The 26,215-nt window shown below is 43.1% G+C and overlaps 1 protein-coding gene and 1 long non-coding RNA gene across 3 annotated transcripts in view; one reads left to right on the top strand and one right to left on the bottom strand.

Moving 5' to 3' along the window:
• ATF6 (activating transcription factor 6) overlaps positions 1 to 26,215 on the bottom strand; it is an 84,718-nt gene that overhangs the window by 11,892 nt on the left and 46,611 nt on the right. For both annotated transcript variants that reach the window (XM_083743861.1, XM_083743862.1), the window contains exon 15: positions 18,142 to 18,226. In XM_083743861.1, the coding sequence (XP_083599987.1) occupies positions 18,142 to 18,226 (85 nt within the window). The remainder of the gene's footprint in view (positions 1 to 18,141; positions 18,227 to 26,215) is intronic.
• The window catches only part of LOC310846878, a 196,623-nt gene continuing 176,376 nt past the window's right edge, over positions 5,969 to 26,215 (top strand). Inside the window, exon 1 of the long non-coding RNA XR_014565570.1 lies at positions 5,969 to 5,978. This is a non-coding gene — a long non-coding RNA (uncharacterized lncRNA). The remainder of the gene's footprint in view (positions 5,979 to 26,215) is intronic.

Raw genomic sequence — 26,215 nt, 5'->3', positions numbered from 1 at the left:
AGAAAGAAATTGAGGGACACCAATCCACCCTCTCCTATCTAGGAACAAGGAACCAAAAGCAGAGTGGAAACCAGGTTTCATTAACGGGGTGAGAGGTGAGAGGCAGAGGTGGTGGAACAGCCTTCTGAATCCCTGGTGGAGACTGGGAACATGTTTTGGGGGTGGGTTTTGCTGTTGCAGAAGGACAACTTGCACTTTGTCTTCAGTTGCTACCTGCAAAGTTAGCAATTCAGATCTCCCCTCCTGCTCCCCACCCAAGAGAGAAGCAATGAATCTAACCACAGAAAAGAGCTTTGCAGCTTCTTTACTTGTGGAAACTGTACGACAAGGGAGTCAGATTCCCCCTTCAGGACATTAAAAGGTTGATTCATGGGGTGTAGGGTTGAAGGGAATTCCAGCAGTTCTATAGCTGATAACACCTTTTCAGCTTTTGTGGTCAGTCAGGGAGGCTGCTGTCCTCTCCCATGGTGGAGATTTCAGTCACACACCTTGCAGCAGAAATCTCCACTTGGTTGCAAGGGGGCGCTCCTGAGTCGCAAAAGGCAAATAGCACCTAGTTAGTTTCGAATGCTGCATCAAACATAATTTATAAATAACATCCCAACAATAGAAATGTAAGATAATAATGATGATTTCAAAAATAAAAAACAAAGAAACAAGTGGTATGTTGATTGTGATCAGATATTGTAGAATACGAGTGAGGAAACTGTGGCCTCTAATGTTGTTGGACTCTCAACTCCCTTCAGCCCCAGCCAGTGTGGTCAAAGGTCTGTGATGATGGCACTATGGCACAGCAACACCTAGAGGGTCAAAGGGTCCTAATCCTATTGCAGAATATTCCAGTTACACCATGCAACTGATTGGTGTCCAAAATCCACCACCCACAGCCACAGTCTCACCTACCTTCACTACCTCTCTTGGGTTTCAGCCCATTTCTTGTCCCATTCATAATGAAGCCCCCTTCCTATGCACCCTGGCAAGCCCAGCCTTGCATACCGGCTCTTCTGCTCCAGATCTCACCCCCAGGTTTCCTTTCCTTTCCAATCACTGGGAGGTGAGAGGAAAGCAGCACAGTGATACCACATTTTTCATTTTCTTCATCAGGAGGACAGGCACACTCCATTCTGCTTGCCTAGAGAAGCAGCTGCCTCAGTGGACTCCATGCATTCCAGAAATCTTTCTAGCTCAGGGAGGGGCACCATTGTGGCTGCTCAGATATGCTACCTGGTCTTCCAATTCATTGGCTTATTCCTCTTGCCTGATGTTGCCTTACTCTGCTTTAGGCACTTCCGTCTGTCTGTCTGTCTGTCTGTCTGTCTGTCTGTCTGTCTGTCTCAGGCCCTGTGAACTTCTGGTAGTGGAGTCAGGAGAAGGAGAAGAGTGCCGGAACGGACTCAAATATGAACCAGGGTGACTGCTCCTATCACCGTTAGCCTTAGGTATTCCTGTCATGAGAACTATCCACTACTGGTTTAACATCTTACTTTCCTCTCCTATCACTTTTCAGGTTACTTCAAAACTAATTGGCCTAAAACGTCAGTTTTGAAGAAGGGGTGCGCATGGCATTGCCAGGATGCCGTGAAATAGGCTGATGCTGAGTTACATAATGTTCGGCTACAACTTGGACATAGTTTTGCCAAGTTGTGTGTGTGTCTGTGTTTTGATGTTTAACTACTGTGAGTCACCTTGTTGTTGTTTAGTCGTTTAGTCGTGTCCGACTCTTTGTGACCCCATGGACCAGAGAACGCCAGGCACCTCTGTCCTCCACTGCCTCCCGCAGTTTGGTCAAACTCATGCTGGTAACCTCGAAAACACTATCCAACCATCTCGTCCTCTGTCGCCCCCTTCTCCTTGTGCCCTCCATCTTTCCCAACATCAGGGTCTTCTCCAGGGAGTCTTCTCTTCTCATGACGTGCCAAAGTACTGGAGCCTCAGCTTCACAATCTGTCCTTCCAGTGAGCACTCAGGGTTGATTTCCTTCAGTATGGAGAGGTTTGATCTTCTTGCAGTCCATGGGACTCTCAAGAGTCTCCTCCAGCACCATAATTCAAAAGCATCAATTCTTCAGCGATCAGCCTTCTTTATGGTCCAGCTCTCACTTCCATACATCACTACTGGGAAAACCATAGCTTTAACTATACAAACCTTTGTTGGCAAGGTGATGTCTCTACTTCCCAAGATGCTGTCTAGGCCTGTCATTGCCCTTCTCCCAAGAAGCAGGCGTCTTTTAATTTCGTGGCTGCTGTCACCATCTGCAGTGATCATTGAGCCCAATAAAGTAAAATCTCTCACTACCTTCATTTCTTCCCCTTCTATTTGCCAGGAGCTGATAGGACCAGTGGCCATGATCTTCGTTTTTTTGATGTTGAGCTTCAGGCCATATTTTGCGCTCTCCTCTTTCACCCTCATTAAAAGGTTCTTTAATTCCTCCTCACTTTCTGCCATCAAGGTTGTGTCATCTGCATATCTGAGGTTGTTGATATTTCTTCCTGCAATCTTAATTCCGGCTAGGGATTCATCCAGCCCAGCCTTTCGCATGATGAATTCTGCATATAAGTTAAATAAGCAGGGAGACAAAATACAGCCTTGTCGTACTCCTTTCCCAATTTTGAACCAATCAGTTGTTCCATATCCAGTTCTAACTGTAGCTTCTTGTCCCACATAGAGATTTCTCAGGAGACAGATGAGGTGATCTGGCACTCCCATTTCTTTAAGAACTTGCCATAGTTTGCCGTGGTCGACACAGTCAAAGGCTTTTGCATAGTCAATGAAGCAGAAGTAGATGTCTTTCTGGAACTCTCTAGCTTTCTCCATAATCCAGCGCATGTTTGCAATTTGGTCTCTGGTTCCTCTGCCTCTTCTAAATCCAGCTTGCACTTCTGGGAGTTCTCGGTCCACATACTGCTTGAGCCTTCCTTGTAGAATTTTACGCATAACCTTGCTAGCATGTGAAATGAGTGCAATTGTGCGGTAGTTGGAGCATTCTTTGGCACTGCCCTTCTTTGGGATTGGGATGTAGACTGATCTTCTCCAATCTTCTGGCCACTGCTGAGTTTTCCAAACTTGCTGGCATATTGAGTGTAGCACCTTAACAGCATCATCTTTTAAAATTTTAAATAGTTCAGCTGGAATACCATCACTTCCACTGGCCTTGTTATTTGCAGTGCTTTCTAAGGCCCATTTGACTTCACTTTCCAGGATGTCTGGCTCAAGGTCAGCAACCACACTACCTGGGGTATACGGGACATCCATTTCTTTCTGGTATAATTCCTCTGTGTATTCTTGCCACCTCTTCTTGATGTCTTCTGCTTCTGTTAGGTCCTTTCCAATTTTGTCCTTTATTATGGAAATCTTTGTACGAAATGTTCCTTTCATATCTCCAATTTTCTTGAACAGATCTCTGGTTCTTCCCATTCTATTGCTTTCCTCTATTTCTTTGCATTGCTCGTTTAAGAAGGTCTTCTTGTCTCTCCTTGCTATTCTTTGGAAATCTGCATTCAATTTCCTGTATCTTTCACCATCTCCCTCACATTTTGCTTGCCTTCTCTCCCCCGCTATTTGTAAGGCCTCGTTGGACAGCCACTTTGCTGTGAGTCACCTACAATGTATCATATTACATAAATGAAGGCAAGGAAATCACCCCCCTGCCCAGATGTCTGGATATATAAACAAGATCAACTGTTGCCTTTTGCACTCTGAAACATGTGGCAAATCTCAGTTATTATTATTGTTATTATTATTATTTAAAGAATGCCTTTTGGATGTAGTATAACATCGGGCTCAGGGTTATGAACTGCAATTTGAAACAGTCTCCCTAATTCTAATCCGACACTCTAACCACTAGGGAAGGCAGGGCTTCCAGAGAATGAAACCAAGAGGGTCTTTCTCTTCAGGAGAGATGGGATACCACACTCCTTTAGTCAAGGAATCCTATGGACAGTCAAGCACAAGTGAAATTACAGTAAATTAGCTGTGTGGTTTTACCTGTGTGTCTTACAAACTGACCCAGACAGCTGCAAAATCTGCCTGTGGCTCAGGGAATGAGCCCCGAAGACATGGCCACACTATCCAGCAGTAAAATATATGCAAAGGCACTTGACTTGTATGGTGTTTGCGAAAGGCACATTTACACCAGAGTTGTTCGTATATTTGTGATGCAGTATTTGCCTTGAAAACAGGGATATTGGAAGAAATCTCGATAGTCATATTCAGACAAAATTCTATAGTTTCAGGAAGAATACCAGCTCAGCCCATCCCCAATTTTCAAGGGCAACAGGAAAGTCCCAAAGCACACAATTAAACACTGAATCTCAGTCTGAGATCGCACAACAAAATTCACTATGTATTTCTTCAATGTACCTCTTCTGTTTGAACACCAGTTTCATCTGCTGCACCTTCTTTCAAGGGCAAAATGAAGTACGGCAGAGCAGATGTGGCCTTCAGTTTGCCCCTCAGGACTGGACAGGGAGCGGGAGGCGTGCAGCAAGCTAACAAGGACTGAGGCTGGACTGTTTGCATCTGAGCAGCGCAGCTGTATCTCATCCCACAGCTCAATTCCTGCAAATGCCGTGACTCAGACTAAACTGCGCTGCTCTAGCTCTACCATCCAGTGTGGTCTGGACAACGTTTCCATCAGAAGAGTTGCTAAGTGTTACCAAATAAGACTATAAACACCCATGGGGCTGTAACAGCAAAAAATGGCTAAAAATACACTATGTTCCAAGCACATACCAGAACATTTTGAGAGATCTCCCTTCAGTGCTTTATTTGTTGACCTAACACAAAAGTATCTTTTTGCCTTATGAAACCAGGGACTTCATTTCAATCCAAGAATCTATTTTAAAACCAGTTCCAACCCCCATTACAAGAGACAGCTTCTTCTGCAACACATTAAAAATCTGATTAAGAGTTGTTTGGATCCCATTGCTATTTATGTATAAACACAGAATTATAGAATTGTAGAGTTGGGAGGGACCTTAATGTGCCACAAGGCATGAAACAAAGGGCATCTCACTGATCTGTTTTTCTCACATCCTGGTCCCACCTTCGCTGTGAAAGAGCTATTCCAGTACTGCCAGTACAACAAGTGGAAGGAAAACAGCTGTACAGATACATCTAAGCTGAACAAAGTCTCCTATTTTGCTGCTTGCATCGGACTAGCAGGTCGCAACTCATACCTGGTGGGCTGTGATTGGCTAAGAACAGGAAGGGGAACCTGCCAGAGATGAGGAACCCGTGGTCCTGCAAGTGCTGCTGGATGCCTGCTCCCATCAGCATGTCAACTGGTCAGTGATGATGGGACTTGTAGTTCAACAATATTGTGAAGGGCTGCAGGTTCCCCACCCCCAGCCTAGCAGGTTATAAATATGGCTAGTGCACCCCACAATTCCATGGCAGCAACAAAAGTGGAATTGGCCACAAAATGTGACTTTCTGAGAATCTCAACTGTCATTTGAAAAGATCCAAGTTTCCAGCTCCTGTGAGTGTGAAGATATGCTAGAAAGTGTGTAAGTAACACCTACTGAAATATCAGATGTCAAGAAGTTTGCTAAGTTTCCAGTCTGTGGGCTGAGCTTCGATGCTCCAATACTTGCCCAACTCAACTCAAGTAAAACAATACGCTAGTAGAAAAAAAAATTATACATCATAAAAGAAAATTGTGCAAATTTGCTTGATATGCATAACTTACAAAAGCTACAGAATCCAGTTTTTCTTGCCACAGAATTTGTATGACAGAAGGTGATTTGAATTTTTTTTTTAAAGCACAGAACAACTAGGGTTGGGTGTTCACAATGCAGGTGTGAGAGGGAAAGCAGCCAACAGTCCCTTGACCAGAGCAAATCTACAATTTCCCTTGGGATGTAGCAAGACAGCTATATCATGGAGCTCTTTCATGGCAGATGCTATATCAGCCATGATCTCCCTTTCCTCAATATCCGAAAACAATATGCAAGGGAAAAGATGGAAAGAAAGATAAAGTTTATTATGGACAGAGAATGGAGAGCTCAGCCTAGACAGACTGATTTCATAACCCAAGAACAGCCCTGACTCATTTCTCGGACCCTGTTTTATTCCCACGCTTTTGCAGAAGGAAATGTGATGGGAAAAAGCAGAAAGCTGAATCCCAGAGACTGCTAGTCATAAGCTGTAAAACAATAAAAACTGGCAGGGGGGGAGACTTGATCAGGGATACCATCATTCATTCAGATTAAGTAAAATGCTAATCAAAGCAGAGAGAGAAAGGGTGGGGGGAGAGGAAAAAGTAGCACCAATATGTGGAACTTAACTTTTTCAGATTTGTAATCGTAATCATAATCATAATAATTTATTTGTACCCCGCCCTACGTAGGTTGCCCCAGCCACTCTGGGTGGCTCCAGCATATATAAAAACATAGTAAAAAAGTAACCTTAAAAAGCTTCCCTATACAGGGCTGCCTTCAGATGCCTTCTGAACGTCAAATAGTTGTTTATTTCTTTGACATCTGGTGGGAGGGTGTTCCACAGAGCTGGTGCCACTACTGAGAAGGCCCTCTGCCTAGTTCCCTGTAACTTCACTTCTCGCAGTGTGGAAACCGCTAGAAGGCCCTCGGCGCTGGACCTCAGTGTCCAGGCTGAACGATGGGGGTGGAGACACTCCTTCAGGTATACTGGACCGAGGCCGTTTAGGGCTTTAAAGGTCAGCACCAATACTTTGAATTGTGCTCGGAAACGTATTGGGAGCCAATGTAGGTCTTTCAGGACCGGTGTTATGTGGCCTCGGCGGCGACTCCCAGTCACCAATCTAACCACCACATTCTGGATTAATTGTAGTTTCCGAGTCACTTTCAAAGGGAGCCCTGCGTAGGACGCATGCAATGCTGCTTTTATGACCCACCTTAGGTCAGGCAGGGAACCAGCAGAAGATTCTGATCCACTAGCTGAATGCAAATTACAAGAATCTAAAATGTTGAACAAAAATGGTAGAAAATAATGAAAGTCTCTATTTAAAACGTACAAATCCTTTGTAAATGTACAAATGTACAAAGGATTATTACTTAATATGAGTGATTCAATTTGTAATGCAAGATTATTCAAAGAGTTAATGTTTTACAAAGTACTCCTGTGGGACATTCTTGAATCTCTGTTCACAAGGATCATACTTAGGAACTAGAATTTGCTAGTACCTGTTGAGGTCTTCTTTTTTGTCATTTCTTTTAATCTATGGAAGTCCAAGATAGGCTACTGCTGCAAAGCTGACATGTCTTTGGGAGAAATGGCACATTAGACAACCTTAGGAGGGACCTCTGAAATCTTTGGCCTTAAAGGGGTCACTTCCTTCTGAAAAAAATAGAGGCAGGCATCCTTGAAGGTTCAGTATTATGATTCTGAGAACAAGTTCACTGTATCAACTTGCTTCAATTTGGTTTGCAAATGATAGTGAATTCAGCAAGATGGCTCTGGTAGAGTTTGCTAGGGAGACAAGGTCCTTTGACAATGCCTTCCCTTCTGCTTGGAAACCTATGCTAAAAAAAACTGAAAAAGAGCTGGAAAATGACACATCGGTGGGCTAAAAGAGATCTAATGCTTGAATCCTAGATCTGGAAGGGACCTCTGTAAAAAGAACCCACCTGTAATTTCCCAGATCCTCCCTAGACCCCTGCTTAAAAATTGGTGTTATACTGGTGACTTTCCAGTCCTCAAGTACAGAGTCTTATCTTAGAGAAAAGTAGCATATTTTTGTTAGAAGATCAGCAATTTTGCATTTGAATTCTGAAGACTTCCCGGATGTATGCCATCTGGACCAGATGATTTGTCTGTTTTTAAGTTGTCATTAAGACCTACAATGACAACTGCCTCAGTTCCTTTTCTAATGTTGAATATGACTGTGTTGGATTTTCCTGGCAACTGTCCGCTTATTGAATTTGATAGCACTATGGTCACAGTTCCCAACTGATTTAACAACGCTTACATGTTGCATCAGGTTCTGGACACTAATTAAGATTAATCTTTAGGCTTGCTGCCCATATGGCCACTTCAATGACCAGTCATTAGATTTTATTGTTTATAGCCAATGGCCATCACAATACTGTATGAGCACTAACCACACAACTACAAAATTTCCATGGCCAACTCTTCTAGGGTACAGCCATTTAGATGACTACATCCACTGAGCTCTTTGTAAATTATGGGTTAAGAAAGTATTCCTGCTTGGCCCAAAATAAACGAACAAAAATTATTTGTAACGCCCATCCTCCTCCCAAGTTTCTAAGAACTGTGTTCATCTTCCAAACAGAGGATAGCCAAGCCTAGACATGATAAGTTTCAGAGATGAAGCTACATTAGCTATCCATGATCACTCCTGCCTTTCCTGACATAAAATCAAGATATCTATTCAGTCTAAACACCTCAACAAGTAGTAAGAGAAAACAAATCATCAGGCAATCCCCTTTTCTTCACTAGTAGTTCTACTATCAAAGCTGCTGTCTGATCATGTGCAGCCAAAATGCCTTTACAGCATTGAGCTGCACTCAAGGATTACCCAAATTTTCCACCTGTTTTAACTTGGCTACATAAAAATGATGTAATTTATTTACATGCTACGATTGGTATTTTCTTGTAAAAAGGCTGTTTTAACCACAATCTGTCCCTTGTGAACAAGAGGCACCAAATTTACCCTCTTCCCATGATCCTAAAAACATTGGCTGTCAACTCTTGCTTTGCAAGAGAACAGGACAGGATGCGACAAGATGATCCCATCTGTAGATGGACTGGCTGAAGAAATATGTTTATACTTACATCTACTTACAAGTACAAGTTAAATATGATATAAAGCTCACGGAAATGCATGGTTTACAGCAAAGTTCTTGCAAGCCGTCTATTACAGCCAGGATGGACACCTATCATAAATCTGTGAACTGTTTCATTAAAAATTTAAAAATAAGTCCTGGCACATACTCCTTTTGAAGTTCAAGACATTGGATGGTCTTATTGAGATATTAAATAGGTTTTCCAGGTTACAAAAAGATCCTGACTGTTCTTCTCTAATGGCATATACTTGCGTTACAATCCAGATAAATCCACAGAAGCTACCAGCACATGAAAAGTTCTACAAGTCCAACTGCCCTAAGATTATAAGCATTATAATCTTAACGCTATGCTTATTTCTTTTTTGTGAAGACTACGGCTGGGTGATGTCAGCTTTTCAACACTGCGTTGTATCACCAGCGAAACATTGCAATCTGGTGATACATCATGATGTTGAAACTTGGTTGCAGAGCAGGGCTGCTTGGTGCTGCCGCCACCTTTTCCTTCACCTGGGCTCCCTCTTTCTCCTGGGCGAAGGCACCTGAGGCCCTCTGACTCCCATGAACTGGAGGAAGGGGGCTTGATCGGTTGAGGACTTCCTTAAACCTCCTGCTGCAGATTAAAAGAGCCACCACCACCAAAGAGGTCAGCACAGTGGCGTAGCATGGGGGGTACAATCAGGCACTCCCATGCAGGTGCTGGCTTCCAAAGAAATCCCTACCCCACCCTGGCAAAGGCAGCAGAGCAGCTCAGGCCCACGGTGAGTGGGCGAGGACAGAGGGAAGTGGGCAAGGGACGGCCCCAGTGTAATCCAGCCTCTGCAGTGTAGTCCTCACTGCAGGAGTTGGAGGGATTCGCCCACCAAGTCCACGTTGTCCAACAGGGCTCTCCCCTGTGCAGGCAGGCAGGTGGTGCAGTGTAGTACAGCCCTGCTTGGCTCCGGAGAGGCGCTCTGGCAGTATTGGCGGCTTGCCCACCCCAGGTGCCGGCAACCCACACTACGCCACTGGGTTAGCAGACCTAAATATTAACAAAAGCCATTCAAAAGGTACAAGAGTTGAAGTATTTGATTAAAACAGACTAATCCTAAACCATAATTTATGTTCTGCTTACTGATACTGAAACAAACCAAAATAAAAATGGTTTGAAAATAAAAATCATGCAACTGCAGGGGCAGAATGAGATGTTTGTGTAGAATATTTGTTTTTCCTCACTGAGTGCCTAACATAGGCTATCACACATCCAGTCTGCGAAGAGGAATAGATACCCTTTGCTTTAGCAACATAATTATATACCACATTGTTTCAAACCACACTCTTACTAGTTAGAGAAAAATTCTATGGGATATACTTAGCCATATGACTATTAGAAGCCATATGTGTAAAACAGCTGATAATGCTAAACATGAAAAGTCTTAATTCTCTGCCAAGGAAAACCGCAATCATTGCTGAAAGAACTATGCAAATCAATAAGATTTATGCAGATCTGCTTATGGTTACAGCAAGCTCACACAATTTGCACATTTGATTTTCAATTTCAGATGCTTTTGGGTGGAGATTCTGTTCCATTCAACATTGAGAACTATAGCCAGATTCCCCAGAACATTAAAGAGGCAAATCATTCTCTCATTCTAGCCAGCTTCTATCATCTCTCTTTCTCTCTCTCTCTTAAAAAAAAAAGGGGGGGGGGAGTTTCTGTTGCTTTAATACAAAAGGCGGCAACTTAGAAAAACAAGGCAGGATGTAAAATCCCTGAAGAATTTGCTTTTATATTTAATTTCTCAACTGTTTCCTGTCCAAGTGACTAAACACATATGAACTCTCAAGCAGAGTTTCAATAACCTTTATATATAAAAAGACTCAGGCCATTTTTTTCTAATCAAGGGTGGCCCTCTTTGTTTTAGAAGTAAAAATATATTTTGCTCACATATGCATATACCTTGGAATGTATACATTCTTTAAAGTGGTTCATAAGAACTAGAGTGAGCTTTAATAAACTGAGAACCAACCCAGCCAAACTCACCCTTTCCCAATTTCCCAACAGTCAAACACACCCTTCCCAGACCTTCCCTTAGCCCCTTCCGCTCCCCCAGAGCATCCTCCCATCTGGCCAAGCCTGGCCTTCCTCAGTAACATTCTTAAGTCTATCCTTCGCCGCAGTCCCAGAGTGACTGACAACCGACAGTGAATGGCAAGATCCCAGACTCCTCAACATTCTGGAACATGGTACATCGACTTCCTTCAAAGCATGTTAAATAGCTTTCAACTAAGGACCAAATCATTTCAACTATCAAGACATGCCCTCTCTCTTCATCTTCTTGTGTGAAGAGACCACATTACATTTTTGGGTTAGATAACAAATACTTCAAAGGAATAAACAAATGTGGCAAACAGTTATTTTAAAATGGGTGTATTGTATCAAAGCACTCAGGACGCTTGTTGTAGCTTCTTGTCAAGAGTACACATGCTGCAAAATGACCAAATTGTGACTGGCCTTGGTAGTCAGCCGAATTCCTTGTTTGTCACCAATGCTGCTCCTCTCACCCCAGAGGTTTTATTGTGATGCCACACTGCAAGTTAGGGTGCTTCCATGGCCCAGTGTGACTGCAGGAGAAGCCCCTTGCCTTCCTCTGAGCTAGGAGGAGAGGGATCATCCATTTTTCTTTGTGTCTAGAAACTGCTTGGAAAGCAGTGAGATGTCTCACTGCTTTCCAAGGTTCTCTGGGGCTCAGTGCAAGGTCTAAGAGTTCTCCTGCCCTCCTTCAAGCTCAAGGAATCTCAGCAGAACATAAAGATGCTCCTGTCAGTGGCCTGGGAGTGGATGGCAAGCTCCAGTTTCTTGCTGTATACAATAATCTTTAGCAGCTGACCCTGGCTGGATGACTGCAATGAAGAGTGGCTTTTCATTTAGTTGCAAGTGATGGAATCAGGCATAGGCAGATATGTGGAGACTTGGGTAAAGGGCAGAGAAGGAACCCCACTCTCATAGTACAAAAAGGACAGGGGCAAGAAAGTGCTACTTGGATGCGGTCAGGGATGCCGGGGCTTTAAAACTACGTTTACACACGTTTTACACACGTTTGTAGAATTGTTGTTTTCACTGGTGGTTACTCTCTTTTGGAATTTGCTTTAAATATGGAAGCATCCTATAAACACCCCGCCTCCATATTTAAGGGGAGAAAGGAGAGAAGCTATTTCTTGTGCTGCTCACTTCTGAGGATCCCTTGGCCTCCTTGTCACTCTGCATGCTTCCTATTTACATGCACCATTCAGTCTACTGTTACAGTGGTGCCCCGCAAGACGAATGCCTCGCAAGACGGAAAACTCGCTAGACGAAAGAGTTTTCCATTTTGGAGGTGCTTCGCAAAACGAATTTCCTATGGGCTTGCTTCGCAAGACGAAAATGTTTTGCGAGTTCCTGCGGGGTTTTTTCCCCTCCCCCCCTTTTTCTAAGCCGCTTATCCGCTAAGATGCTAAAAGCCGCTAATAGTGCTAATCCGCTAAGCCGTCAATGGGCTTGCTTCGCAAGACAAAAAAACCGCTAGACGAAGAGACTCGCAGAACGGATTCTTTTCATCTTGCGAGGCACCACTGTACATCCAATGATGTTCTGTGACTCAGTAGCTTATTCTGCTAAATTATTCCATATGCTAAACATTGTACTGATCTGCAAAAACCCACTCCAGCACAAAACATTTACCATTATATAACTTCCTACACTTGGAGGAGGCCCTTCGTTCCTTTTAATGTAGGGTATGGCCCATATTTATATCGATTCTTCTGAATATGTCTTAATAAGCCCTAAACGGCCTCGGCCCAGTATACCTGAAGGAGCATCTCCATCCCCCTTGTTCTGCCCGGACGCTGAGGTCCAGCGCCGAGGGCCTTCTGGCAGTTCCCTCATTGCAAGAAGCAAAGCTACAGGGAACCAGGCAGAGGATCTTCTCGGTAGTGGCACCTGCCTTGTGGAACCCCCTCCCACCAGACTTCATTTGAATCTCAACTTTTCATTTGAAGCTCCAACTTCATTTGAATCTCATCAGGACAAGACTTTTATTGCTTCAGGTGGCCCCCAAAAGTCTGAGAGGATGTCAATATGGTTAATGGGCAGAGATCCATTATTATTATTATTATTATTATTATTATTATTATTATTATTATTATGCCATCCTATACCCGGAGGTCTCCAGGTGGTTCACAGAATAAAATCAAAATATAAAACCACAAAATACATAATCAAAGCAAAAACAACCACCCAGTAACCCCCCCCCCCCCGGCAAGACTTTCTTTTTTTTTTTTTTAAGCAGAACATTACTTCTCACAATGCAAAATTAATTTATGGAACTTGCTGCCAAGAGGCTTAGTAGACCACAAGCTTAACATGAGTCAATAGTGTGATACAGCAGCAAAAAAGCTAATTCTATTCTAGGCTGCATCAACAGCAGTATGGTATTCAGATCAAGGGAAGTAATAGTACCACTCTGTTCTCCCTTGATCAGACCACACCTGGAATACTGGGCACCACAGTTTATGAAGGATGCTGACAAGCTGGAATGTGTGCAGAGGAGGCTAATCAAGATGATCAAGGGTCCGGAAAACCAAGCCTTATGAGGAATGGTTAAGGGAGTTGGGTATGGGACTGGAAAAGAGGACATTGAAAGGAAATATGATAGCCATCTTCAAATATCTGAAGGACTGTCACATGGAAGATGGAGCAAACTTGTTTTCTCCTGTTCTGTAGGGTAGGACCCAAACCAATGGCTTCAAGTTACAAGAAAGGAGATTCTAACTAAGCATCAGGAATAACTTTCTAACAGTAAGAGCTGCTCAACAGTGGAGTGAACTCCCTGGGGAGCTTGTGGACTCTCCTTCCTTGGAGGTTTTCAAGCAGAGGTTGGATGGCCATCTGTCATGGATGCTTTTGCTGAGATTCCTGCATTACAGGGGGTTGGACTAGATGACCCTCGAGTCTCTTCCAACGCTACAGTTCTATGATTATAAGCTGTGGTGAGGGTCATAGGTAGAGAGAGGTTTAAAATGGGATTCTGCAAATTTATGGAAGGAAAGTCTACCAATGGTAACTAAATGGAACTGCACTTCTTAAAGACAACTGCTGGTGATAAACGGGGATGGGGAGGAGAGGCTGTTTTCTTCATTCTGTTGTCTTCATGCTCTTAACAGAAAGAGGCTCGGCTGGAGAATCATGTGGAGATGTGACAGGCAGCCTCTTCTGTGGGTGGGTACTTTAGGCTCATAGGCTCAAAGTCTAATTTATTTAGATTAAACCAAATCTTTCAATTAAACCTAATTTACTTTTCATGATGCACAGCTGGGCAGCCTCTTCTGTGGGTGGGTATTTTAGGTTCATAGTCTAATCTGATTTATTTAAATTAGGTTCAGTTTATGGTGCACAGTTTGGCAGTTATTTCACTACATGCTGCTACACTAAGCCTGATAATAAATCAGTGGGGAAACTTACTGTGGCTTTGAAAGTATTTCAAGAAGCAGCTACATCCTTCCTATGGTATAGAAAGACATGGCCCCTGCTCCTTCCCTTATAAAACCACTGCCCAAGGTATTTGACAGCATAATCTAAGCAACTCATTTTTTACAGTGAGTTGCTGGAGCATAGAACCAGCAGCTGGAAAAAGCTAAATGATTTGGGATAAAAGCGTTGATAGAAATGTAACATCTGCAACTGCACAAACAGCTGTTGAACAGAACTGGAATAGCTTTTCACGTTCCTTGGTACAAAGGAAAAAAAATGCCCAGCTTTGGCCAAGGGAGGGGGGAGGATAGAAATAAATAAGATTTCTCTGTCTACTCACAATCATGGTGAAGAACTACTGCAGGCTTGATTCAGAAGATTTAGCTAGCCTAGCACAAAAAAGGCTTCCTATGTATATAAAATTCCCAGAGCTGGCTGTAATGGGCAAGAGAATTATGAGGGCGGTTGCATTGTTATAGAGCTTCATGGAGAGAGGAACACGGGTCCCTGGGCTGTGGGTAAGGATATCTAACCAGGAGCATCTAACTAAGCCTTACTATCTAACTATGGGACATCTAACCAGGCCCTACTGTCCACTTCTGCGATCAAAACACCTGTTCCAAGTATCTACATCAGCCTCTGGAAGCTCAAGGTCCAAATCTGGCTACCTCAGGTAAATCATCTGCCTCTCCACCCCCAACTGCCAACCCAAAGGCTTTTTAAAAAAGTGTTATTTAGAGGGATGTGTGGAAGGGTTGCCATTGTTATGGCAGCAAATTTGCTACCAATTGGGAAGGTGGTGGCTAATCCACAAGCCTCTCACATCCTCAATGTGACTCTCCTTTAAAACAACAACAACCAACAACTACCACTAGTTGCTGTCCAAGCTACAATAACCTGCAGGGAGAGGGAAGAAAAAGGGAGAATCTCTCCAGGAGACAACCCTTTGCACAAAAGTGGCAGAAGCCCCCACTTCATCCTCACCCCAAGAGGTATTCTTATTCCATAACTGGAATGAGGCAAAGATGCATGTAGAATATTTTCACTCATCTGAGAGATGAAATCAATTATCCCTAGCTACTTTATTAAACAGATTGACTAATATTCACCCTTGTGAACTGATGTCTTTTGTTGTCTCAGTGCTTGACTCCCTCACCCCACCCAGTACCCTTTCTTGTCCAAGCTTCCCAGTAAATACACTTGAAGACTTCAAAGATCAGACAACATAGCTGCACAATCCCTCTTCCCTCCCAAATATTTGTTTCTTACATGCTACAACAATTCTTTTCACGTTCTTTAGAAACACTCTTTGCTCCCCTTTGCAATCAAAGGCAGTTTTCCAAAGAAGCTGTAAGATTTCCGTATCAGAATTCAGCCTGCAAGCGATAAACCACATGCTTGCAGGTGTTAAATTCAGAGCTCTACTAAGAAATGGCTCCCACTGCATAGGTGTTGGAAACATTCTTCATGCAAATGAATATCAAAACCAAAGTTTTATCCATTTTATAACTGTTTCCCTTTCTACAGTGTGGTTAGATTGTTGCCCTTATGTTGCCATAATGTTTAGGAAACTATAACTGTTAGGATGCAGACTGATTCATTCCTTTGGCAGAAATTCTTCCTGGTCAGAAAACAATTTTGGTCCCACTGTGGTTCTCCTTCATTACATACACAGCACAACAGGACAATGACCTATCCCCTCCAACAGCATACGAATCCATATGGCTAACCTGACCCAACAACCATCCTGCCTCCCTCACACAAATGAGCCACATTGCAATCAACTAAACACAACCCACCAAGCTTGGGAACCCCTAATATTTCACAATACCAATAAAAGCAAGTAAGTACACAAACAAAAGGGATGTGGGTGGCGCTGTGGTCTAAACCACTGAACCTAGGGCTTGCAGTTCTGAAGGTCGGCAGTTCGAATCCCCGTGACGGGGTGAGCGCCTGTTGCTCGGTTCCTGCTCCTGCCAACTTACCAGTTTGAAAACACGTCAAAGTGCAAGTAGATAAATAGGTACCGCTCTAATGGGAAGGTAAACGGCGTTTCCATGTGCTGCTCTGGTTTGCCAGAAGCGGCTTAGTCATGCTGGCCACATGACCCGGAAGCTGCACGCCGGCTCCCTCGGCCAATAAAGCGAGATGAGCACCACAACCCCAGAGTCAGTCACGACTGGACCTAATGGTCAGGGGTCCCTTTACCTTTACCTTACACAAACAAAGGAAAAACAAAAAAAATTCCTTCCAGTAGCACCTTAAAGACCAACTAAGTTAGTTCTTGGTATGAGCTTTCGTGTGCATGCACACTTCTTCAGGTATCTTCAGGTATCTGAAGAAGTGTGCATGCACACGAAAGCTCATACCAAGAACTAACTTAGTTGGTCTTTAAGGTGCTACTGGAAGGAATTTTTTTTGTTTTTCCTTTGTTTGTGTAAGGTAAAGGTAAAGGGACCCCTGACCATTAGGTCCAGTCGTGACTGACTCTGGGGTTGTGGTGCTCATCTCGCTTTATTGGCCGAGGGAGCCGGCGTGCAGCTTCCGGGTCATGTGGCCAGCATGACTAAGCCGCTTCTGGCAAACCAGAGCAGCACATGGAAACGCCGTTTACCTTCCCATTAGAGCGGTACCTATTTATCTACTTGCACTTTGACGTGTTTTCAAACTGGTAAGTTGGCAGGAGCAGGAACCGAGCAACAGGCGCTCACCCCGTCACGGGGATTCGAACTGCCGACCTTCAGAACTGCAAGCCCTAGGTTCAGTGGTTTAGACCACAGCGCCACCCACATCCCTTTTGTGAGCTTTCGTGTGCATGCACACTTCTTCAGGTATCTTCAGGTATCTGAAGAAGTGTGCATGCACACGAAAGCTCATACCAAGAACTAACTTAGTTGGTCTTTAAGGTGCTACTGGAAGGAATTTTTTTTGTTTTGACTATGGCAGACCAACACGGCTACCTATCTGTAACAAACAAAGGACTTATCCATGTGATGCTGACACAACCCCCCTCCTTTCCCCCAACTGCAAGATGTCTGTAACAAAAATGTCTCTCACTAAACGTACACAAACTCAATTAAAAGTGGAGACAACAGATATACCGTTCCCTGTTTTTCTGTTTACTTTGTTTGCTTTGTAACACAACCCCCCTCCCCAAATGGTCATCTTAAAAGAAACATTTAGCCTCTAGTCATTATTTATATATATATAAACTTAATCACTGAGTTTCTGTAATAAAATAGCCAGAATGGTGTCCAAGGACAATTAAACAATAGAAAAGAACAAACAACAACAATAACAAACGGTAGCATCCAGTCTAGCAGACTAGCACTACCCAATAAAAGCTCCTGAGAAAACAAATCTGTGCATGCTGGTTTGCCTTTATATTTTATGTACTGTTGCATGAAATGGCATGCCAGGAAGAAAGTTAATCAGAAGCCTCCCCCCTGCTGCCCCCTCCCCACCTTGACATGCTGAATTTGGAAGTAAAGGGGCTAGGTTGGGTGTTTTTCTAAAATATTCTAACATTCAGTTGCTCACCCTTGCCTCTTGAAGTGGTATAGTCCAGGACAGGCTTCCCCAACCTTTGGCCCTCCAGATGTTTTGGACTACAATTCCCATCATCCCTGACCACTGGTCCTGTTAGCTAGGGATCATGGGAGTTGTAGGCCAAAACATCTGGGGATGCCTGGTCCAGGAAAAGCATTTCATTCTGCTGGCCCTTATTCAATAATACAAAAGTTATCATGACACCATCATTATAAATAAACACTTCAAGCTTTGTTCATCATGACTTACATTTCCATAAGCAATATAGTCAACTGGACTTTTGTAAAATAACTTCTCCAACAGGTTAAACATAACACTCACCACTGATGTTTATTGCTGGCAATACTATTGACATCTTTGGTCGTCTGGTCTTATTATGGGTGGTAGCAGGCAACAACAGGTGATCCTGAAAAATATTTAAATATGCATTAAGTTGCTAAGCATGTATTATGTTGCACTGGGAAAACTGTGACCGTGAAGACTGTGCATTCACAGTCTTCATAACAAATCAAATCTGAGTTAAGGCAAGGCTAAGGATGTTCATAGCCAAGGAGCTTCTGAAACATCACTTTTTGCCCATACAGTCCAGAGATAGCAAACTGCATTTTCAAGAGTTAGGATCAGTAATAAATCACAAGACAACCCAACATAGGAATTCTACTCAGAATGCCCAGTGGTTTGCTTGCGCCAACAAGAAGCAGTGGACTGCTTTGGATTAAGATGGGATGGGCACACTGAGTGTTTTAAAATCAAACCTGGTATTAAGAGTGCCATGACTCCCCTAAGATGCCTTTTTTGTTATGGCAGATGTTCAAAGATCTTACAGTTTAAAGAATAGCTATGGCAAACAACTTAAGATTCTTACCCACACTACAAAAACTTTTGGCAATAGCAATGGCGACGGCCCTGTTTTTGGATGCTGTTCAATGAAGACAGGAGCAAAATGATCAAAACTGGCTTCTCTAATGGCAGAGAAGCTTGAAACCTAAGAGCTATCTGGCTTTCTTGGGGCAGCTGAAAAATAAATTTAGAGGCAAGAAGAGCCATCTGAACACGGTATAAGTAAAGCCACATTATAAACCAAGGATCATTCAGTCTCAGAAAGCCCCAAGGTTCATTTGATAAAAACGGAGGGTACCAATCTGGAAAAAATAAGTAAATACCACCATAGGGCTTCCTGCTGAGTGGTGCTTCTTCACAAGCCAGGCATCCAGTGCCCTTCCTAGCTGTAGCTGTGGTTAAGAAACTAGAGCAAGGATATGGAAGATCCAGAGGCTTCCTATAATTTCTGACCACTGGCCACATTGCAGTGGTCAATGAGAATTGGGAGTCCAACAACATCCAAAAAGCCCACATTCCCTACCCCTGAAAAGAGTGTTCATTCTTTGGTTTTCCATAGTTACTGTATAAGAAGTTTTTTCTGTATACTCAGCTTGATTAAAGAAGCATATTGGGTTGAGTTTAGAATGTATATAGAACATCTGGTTTAGGAGGTCACTGAATTAGGAAGATAGCCTTGAAAAAAATAAAACTGCTGGAGTCAGGGGCTAACTTTGGCAATCTCATTTTTCCAAGCTGATAGTTTTCCAGACATCATGCCAAGCACTCGGGCCTAAGACTTCTCCTTAGATTGTCATTTCATCAAAGTGTAAATTTTGGCTCAAAGCTATACTGTCATCTGTTTTGGTGTCTAAAGTGTTGTGATTTATTCAGTCTATAGCTGACACATCACATGAAAATAGCAGATGGTGGGCTTTTAAGGTTCATATTTCAATCTCTTCCTACATCTGCTACTATTACTAATAACACATTTTGGTTATTTATATCTCAAGTGTTAAAATTGCCAATGAATAGCTTGGGGTTTTTTCTTCCTTGTTTTGGCAGCAATTGAGCACAGGGGTTTAATTACAGACTGATCTAATGAAATGGACCCTAGTTCACAAAAGTGTATGTCATAATAAAATCTTTAAAGGTTCCACAATATCTTCTGCTGTTTTTTTGCTAGAAGGATACTCATTTAGTAGATTTTTTTTCATCTTAAGTTTATGTACACAGCAGGATAAAAAATAATTTCTTCCAAATTTCCCCCCCCTCAAATTTCACTTACTGAATGGACTTTGCAAAATGAGTTCAGTAAAACTGCAGCAGGTTACAGGGCAAAGTAATTTGTTTCATATCCAAATTTATTGCTTAGTGGAAAGTGTTGCTTTGGAATGGTAACTGAGCCCTGCTGAATTTGGAGAATTTGCAGCAAGTATAAAATTAGTACATGTTCTACCTGTAATCTTCCTTTTCTTCTACCCAGCTGTTTTGGACTGTTTAGTATCTACCTAGATATAGGTAGAAATCTGTCAGGGAACTGCCATCGGAGCCAGAGGCGGAGGGAAGGCTCCGGAGGGATGCCGGAGAGGGTCCCAGTAGGGAGAGAGGCAGCCCATCTGCTGGGGAAGGAAATCAGCGTAACACCAGTGGAGAAGGGGGGCAGATGGGGGAATCGGAGAGGAGGCTCCAGGACTCCTCGCCGGAGACCAGCGGGGAGAGCACGGGCACTCCGCTGCCCACACCCTCCCTGCGCAGAAGACTTCTGCGCAGGGAGAGTAGGAGGAGACTTGGCGTCAAAGAACTTCTTTGCTGGAAGAAGTTCAAGAAACGCCCACTGACGGATTCTGCCAGCGATTGAGACAGCCACGGGTGAAAGGCTGTCCAGACAGAAAGGGTTCAACCAGGCAACCTAGCCAGGAGTGGCGGCAACTTACGCACGAGCAACCCCTAGAACCATTACAAAATCAAACATATAAGCTGAAATGGAACAGTGGAGCAATCTAGTACTGTACTTGTGGTACATAAAAGTCTTGCCATAAACAGTGCATGCTTAAGCATGGGAGGAGGAAGGGAAAGAGAACATCTTAAGACTGGAAGAGAGAAGAGGTGGTGGTGGCGGCACATTACAGAGACAAATGGAAGGCAAACATGGTGGGGCATGGGAAGTAGGAAAAGGTGACCTGAAACACAGAGACAATCTTGCCTGGTGCTGTGGAATGTGTGAAGTGCATTTCTTCTCCTCCCTTGCAAGTTATCCCACCCTCATGTCTTTGATTGAGCTGAGGGCCTTCTAAGTGAGGCCCTCTCAGAAACATAAACTTTTCCCTGCAGCTCACTTTGGGTAGGAACACATAAACTACTGCAAAGGGTCACGCATGCCAAATTAAAACACTTCCTTAAGCTTTGCTTTCTGGCCCTTTCCTTAAATCTTAATTTTCTTCTTGACTGTGGACATTTTTTTGGCTCCCTGTTGTCTCCATGCAATACCGCTACACAGAATCTAGATGCCACAGCAATGGTAAATCACCCTCTACTGTCATCCCATGGGTTAATCTTTTATAATCACTGCAGAATGCCCCTTACATGCTTGGGTGACCACCCAAAATACAACAACATACAAAGGGAAAACACATTGATCTGACAATGCTAGAAATGCTCCATCATGTGTTTCACTGGAAACAAGAGAAGAGACCAAATGTTTTCTGGAAACAAGCACCATCTGATCTGTGGCCAACTAAAGTGTTATGCTTCCTTTCATCGTCATAAGTGTCACACACTTTGAAGTTTTCTGATTAATGATTCCAGCTACCTTCAGAGATGTGAAAACTTCTTCTGGGCGCTGTTCAATTAAATATGTAACTAAATCATGTTACAGACTACTCGCAGGTGAAAAGTGACAGACCACCTCTCTCCGAGGTCACTATAAATCAGGACACAGCAAAGAAGCTCTTGCAGCAAGATGAGGGAGACTTGACTTCTTTTTGTACAAAGGTCCAGTGATGCTGCTCTGGTAACAAAGAGTCTACAAGCATTTGTGGGCAAAATGCCTTGTCTGATGCATCAGCATCAGTAACCTCAAAAGAGGCACTGGAGGCGCCTTAATGTAGGGCGAGATAAAGCCACTGTGGATCTGATTGGCTTTAAGCTCATCAGTTCTTAAGAGCAAACAGCAGAAAACATGTAGATTTTTTTGAGTTTGTTCAGGAGATAGCTGTAGAATTTTACTATTGATGTATTTGTGTGATGATGGTAGGCATATGAGGGGGAAATTATTTCAAGGAGTGGGCTGGTTCCATTTGTACAAACATACAGTTCCATAGATGCTGCTCAGAAAACACTATTATAACCATCTGTTCTGGGCCTCCTCCTGCCAGTTAATCTGGCAATTCCCTCAAGCACAGATCAGGGAATTTTCTCCAGATCTTTGCTTGGGAGACTCATTTGATCCACTCTGCAACACAACCACCAGGTCACATGAAATTATTAAAGCAGGCTTCAAGGCCCTAGCTCTTAGAAGCCTAAAGGATCTTAGGTTGTTGTGGTTTTAATGCAAGTCACTGGCTTTAATAGGTCTCAATATATGTTTGAAAATACAGTGACAAAAGGAAGAAAAATAGAAATGGATATATTTACTGCCCTGTACCATCCAAAGTTCCATTCTCATTTGCTATAGCAATTAGTAGAACACAAGATTTCAGCTATAGCTTGGTTATAAACAGACTCACAGTCACATAAAAAAGGCGAAAGATTTATATGATCTGAAGAGGAACCAGAGTATCACAGTCACATAAAAAGCTGGGCCAAACATTTCCAGCTCTTAGGAAGAGCTCACTCCAAATAAAGTGCTCTTAAGCCAACCTTATACCCACAGACTTCTAAGTACAGTCACACCTCGGGTTACAGACGCTTCAGGTTACATGTTTTCGGGTTGCGCACCATGCCAAACCCAGAAGTAAAGGAACGGGTTACTTCCGGGTTCCGGTGCTCACGCATGCGCAGAAGCTCTAAATCACGCTTTGTGCATGCGCAGAAGCACCACGTGTGCAGACGTGGGGCTGTGGGTTGCGAAAGCTGTGGGTTGTGAACGTGCCTCCCGCACGGATCACATTCACAACCCGAGCATCCACTGTAGTCAAGGATCTGCTGCCAGTCCAAGAGAGCAGCGTATAAGGAAAGTGTGAGACAGTCATGACTATGGAACAACCTGTTATATTTTCTTTTGTGATCTGAATCTTTACCATTCTTCGCCAAAGATGTTTCTTTAAGTTCTAAATAGTGTTTGGAGGCGGTTGGAGGATGGATGGCGGCTAACAACTTGAGGTTGAATCCCAACAATTCAGAAGTATTGTTTCTAGGGAACAGAAAACAGGCAGGTGTGGGGGGCTCCCTGGTCCTGAATGGAGCAACTGTGCCCCTGAAGGACCAGGTGCACAGCCTGAGTGTCATTTTGGACTCACAACTGTCCATGGAGTTACAGGTTAATTCTGTGCCCAGGGCGGCTGTCTACCAGCTCCATCTCGTATGCCAGCTGAGACCCTACTTGCCTGCGCACTGTCTTGCCAGAGTGGGGCGTGCTCTGGTTATCTTCTGCTTGGACTACTGCAATGCGCTCTACATGGGGCTACATTTGAAGGTGACTCAGAAACTACAACTAATCCAGAATGCGGCAGCTAGACTGGTGACTGGGAACAGCTGCCGAGACCACATAACACCGGTCTTGAAAGACCTACACTGGCTCCCAGTACGTTTCCGAGCACAATTCAGAAGTGTTGGTGCTGACCTTTAAAGCCCTAAACGGCCTCAGTCCAGTATACCTGAAGGAGCATCTCCACCCCCATCGTTCAGCCTGGACACCGAGGTCCAGTGCTGAGGGTCTTCTGGCGGTTCCCTTGCTGCAAGAAGCCAAGTTATAGGGAACCAGGTAGAGGGCCTTCTCAGTAGTGGCACCCGACCTGTGGAACGCCCTCCCACCAGATGTCAAAGAGAAAAACAACTACCAGATTTTTAGAAGACATCTGAGGGCAGACCTGTTTAGGGAAGCTTTTAATGTTTAATAGACTATTGTATTTTAATATTCTGTTGGAAGCCGCCCAGAGTGGGTGGGGTATAAATAAATTATTATTATTATTATTATTATTATTATTATTATTATTATTATTATTTAAATAAGATAGTTCAAGTCAGAAAATTTAGAATATAAACAGCATTTCTATAAAAAGTTTCAAGATGGTCCAAAAGAGAGCAAAAGTAATCAATTTGCCTAATTTATTTTTCAGAGGCCACTCTCTATAGTGTTGATTATGGTCCAATACCTCAGCTAATCTACCCAATCTGTTTTTATAGCTTTTGCTTCTAACAGAACGAAAGAACAGCAAGATGGGCTTTTTATTTTAAGCACTCTAACAGAAACATTTGAATTCCACAGTTAATAAAATGGTGTAATGTTTCAGATGACTATTTTCTTACAGTCCCAGACAGGCTTTTATAAGGCATGACTAACCACTAGAATGTGGATCAGCCCCTAAATGCTCTGCATTGTTTCAGACTGACCACTCTAGCTTCAACCTGAAATTAGGGTTACCAGGTCTCCTGAGATTCAGACTAAGGATTAAGGGAACCAAGCCTGAAGGCTGTAGGGTCATGACCAACAGATGTACAGCCTAACAGTAAGTATCTAATGGTGGGAGACTGAAGAGCCTATCTGTGCTGGATAACTCAGGATACAAGAGCAAATCACAACACTTCTTAAGCCAAGGGGGAGGCAGCTCCCACCTGAAATTTTACTCTTTCCCTTGGAGATGCAAAAGAAAGAAAGGAAGAAAGGAAGAAAGGAAGAAAGGAAGAAAGGAAGAAAGGAAGAAAGGAAGAAAGGAAGAAAGGAAGAAAGAAAGAAAGAAAGAAAGAAAGAAAGAAAGAAAGAAATTTCATGTCAAAGATTGATTACTCTTCCTGGAGCCGCATACTAGAAATTGTACAACCACAGTGCCCTAAGGATAAGCAAATACAGGCAAATTACAAGTCCCAATTTACTGCAAAACAAACAAACAAAACCCTGGGACTTCTTTCAGTGGCACCCTTAAAGTAATCTAGTCCAAATTCCAAAACCAGATTCCTTGTAATGTGCAGGAGTTGTATTCAATGTAGAGCGAAGGTATACATTTCATCAGCACAAGAGTTTCTCCTTGTGTAGTAGAACACGCTTCCCCTCTCCCACCAATGTGTGCCTCCTAAATATGTTATAGGGGTTCCACTAACCCTCCAGAGCAAATTTGGAGGTGGCAGAGGGCACACATGGGCACCAGAGGGGGAAATCTCCTTGCACTAGTGCAAAAAGTCAGTTGAATACCACCCCAGATTTGCTATAAGATCAGGTCTACACATGCAGCAGAATGGAATGCACCACTTCAGACTGCAGGTAGGGAATGTAATTTTCTAATGGTTCCTTGTGGGAAGGAACCCTACTACGCCAGGAAGAAAGGTTCTAGCTCAGCCCACACTTTATGGTGCTGGTATTCTAATTGCAGAGAGATGGGGCAGGTTAATGCAAAAGAGCATTATAAAAATGTGATTCCCTCATCCCACCAATTTGGAATGTTAAACAAGTCTCAGATGCATGAGTTTTGGGCTCAGATGAAGAGATAACTCTGAAACAGCAACAAAAATTAGCTGGCAATAACATGTGAATTCTTGATTTTTTTAAAAAAATGTACTTTTATTTTATAATTACTGTATGCCACATTGTGGGTTTCCTTGTACAGAAAAAGCAGCTTATACTTTTTAAGTAATAGAAAGCTATTCAATTTTAGGCTAAGGCTCATCCCTCAGAAAGGGAGATGCAGTTAGTTGCCTCTTACTCACCAGGGATGTTTACAGAGTTCTTTCCAAGAACTGCTGGACAAGTGAAGCTGGAATTTACTCTGTTTTCCCACCAATCCCGATGGCAAAAATGGAATGAAAGCAAACAAGGTGACTGACAATAGCTGTTTTTTCTAATCAGCCAAGCACAAGCAAGCCAGCTCTCCACAGTGACTTAAGCTCCAAGTTGGATGGGTCATCCTATATATCTTGGCAGGGAGTTTGGGCAATATTCCTAGGAAACCTAGTGTCTGTGCAGTGGTCTGGCTACAACCCACACTCAAAATCCCACTGGCCTCAAATCCTTTTTCATTAAATAGTTGATTGCATAAACAAACTTTTAGTGTCAAAGCAAACTTAGCATGATATGATTGCTTGTTTTGCATTTGCCAAATGCAGAAGGGACACAGAGCTGGTTCACATAAAATGCTGAGAAAACCATTAAAGCCATAAAATGTGTTCTACTCACAAACACCTCATTACACATTCTGTTAAGTGTGCCTACCAAATCAAGCATGAAGCTGATTGTACTGAGCATGAAACAGATCATAAAATCTGCTCCAAAGGATGGTGGTGCAGGATTCAGATTCACCTTTCAGATCAGCCACAAATCTCTATCTTTAAGACCCTCTATCCTTGAAAAGATAAGGAAGAGTCACAAGCATGGATCCTAAATAGTAGTACACAACATGGACCACAAGGTTGCTGTGCCCCAGAA

Source organism: Podarcis gaigeae (genome assembly GCF_964106915.1).
Source record: "Podarcis gaigeae genome assembly, chromosome: 6".
Taxonomy (NCBI): domain Eukaryota; kingdom Metazoa; phylum Chordata; class Lepidosauria; order Squamata; family Lacertidae; genus Podarcis; species Podarcis gaigeae.
The sequence above is the reverse complement of the archived record's forward strand: the minus strand, read 5'-3'. Positions and strand labels throughout refer to the sequence as shown.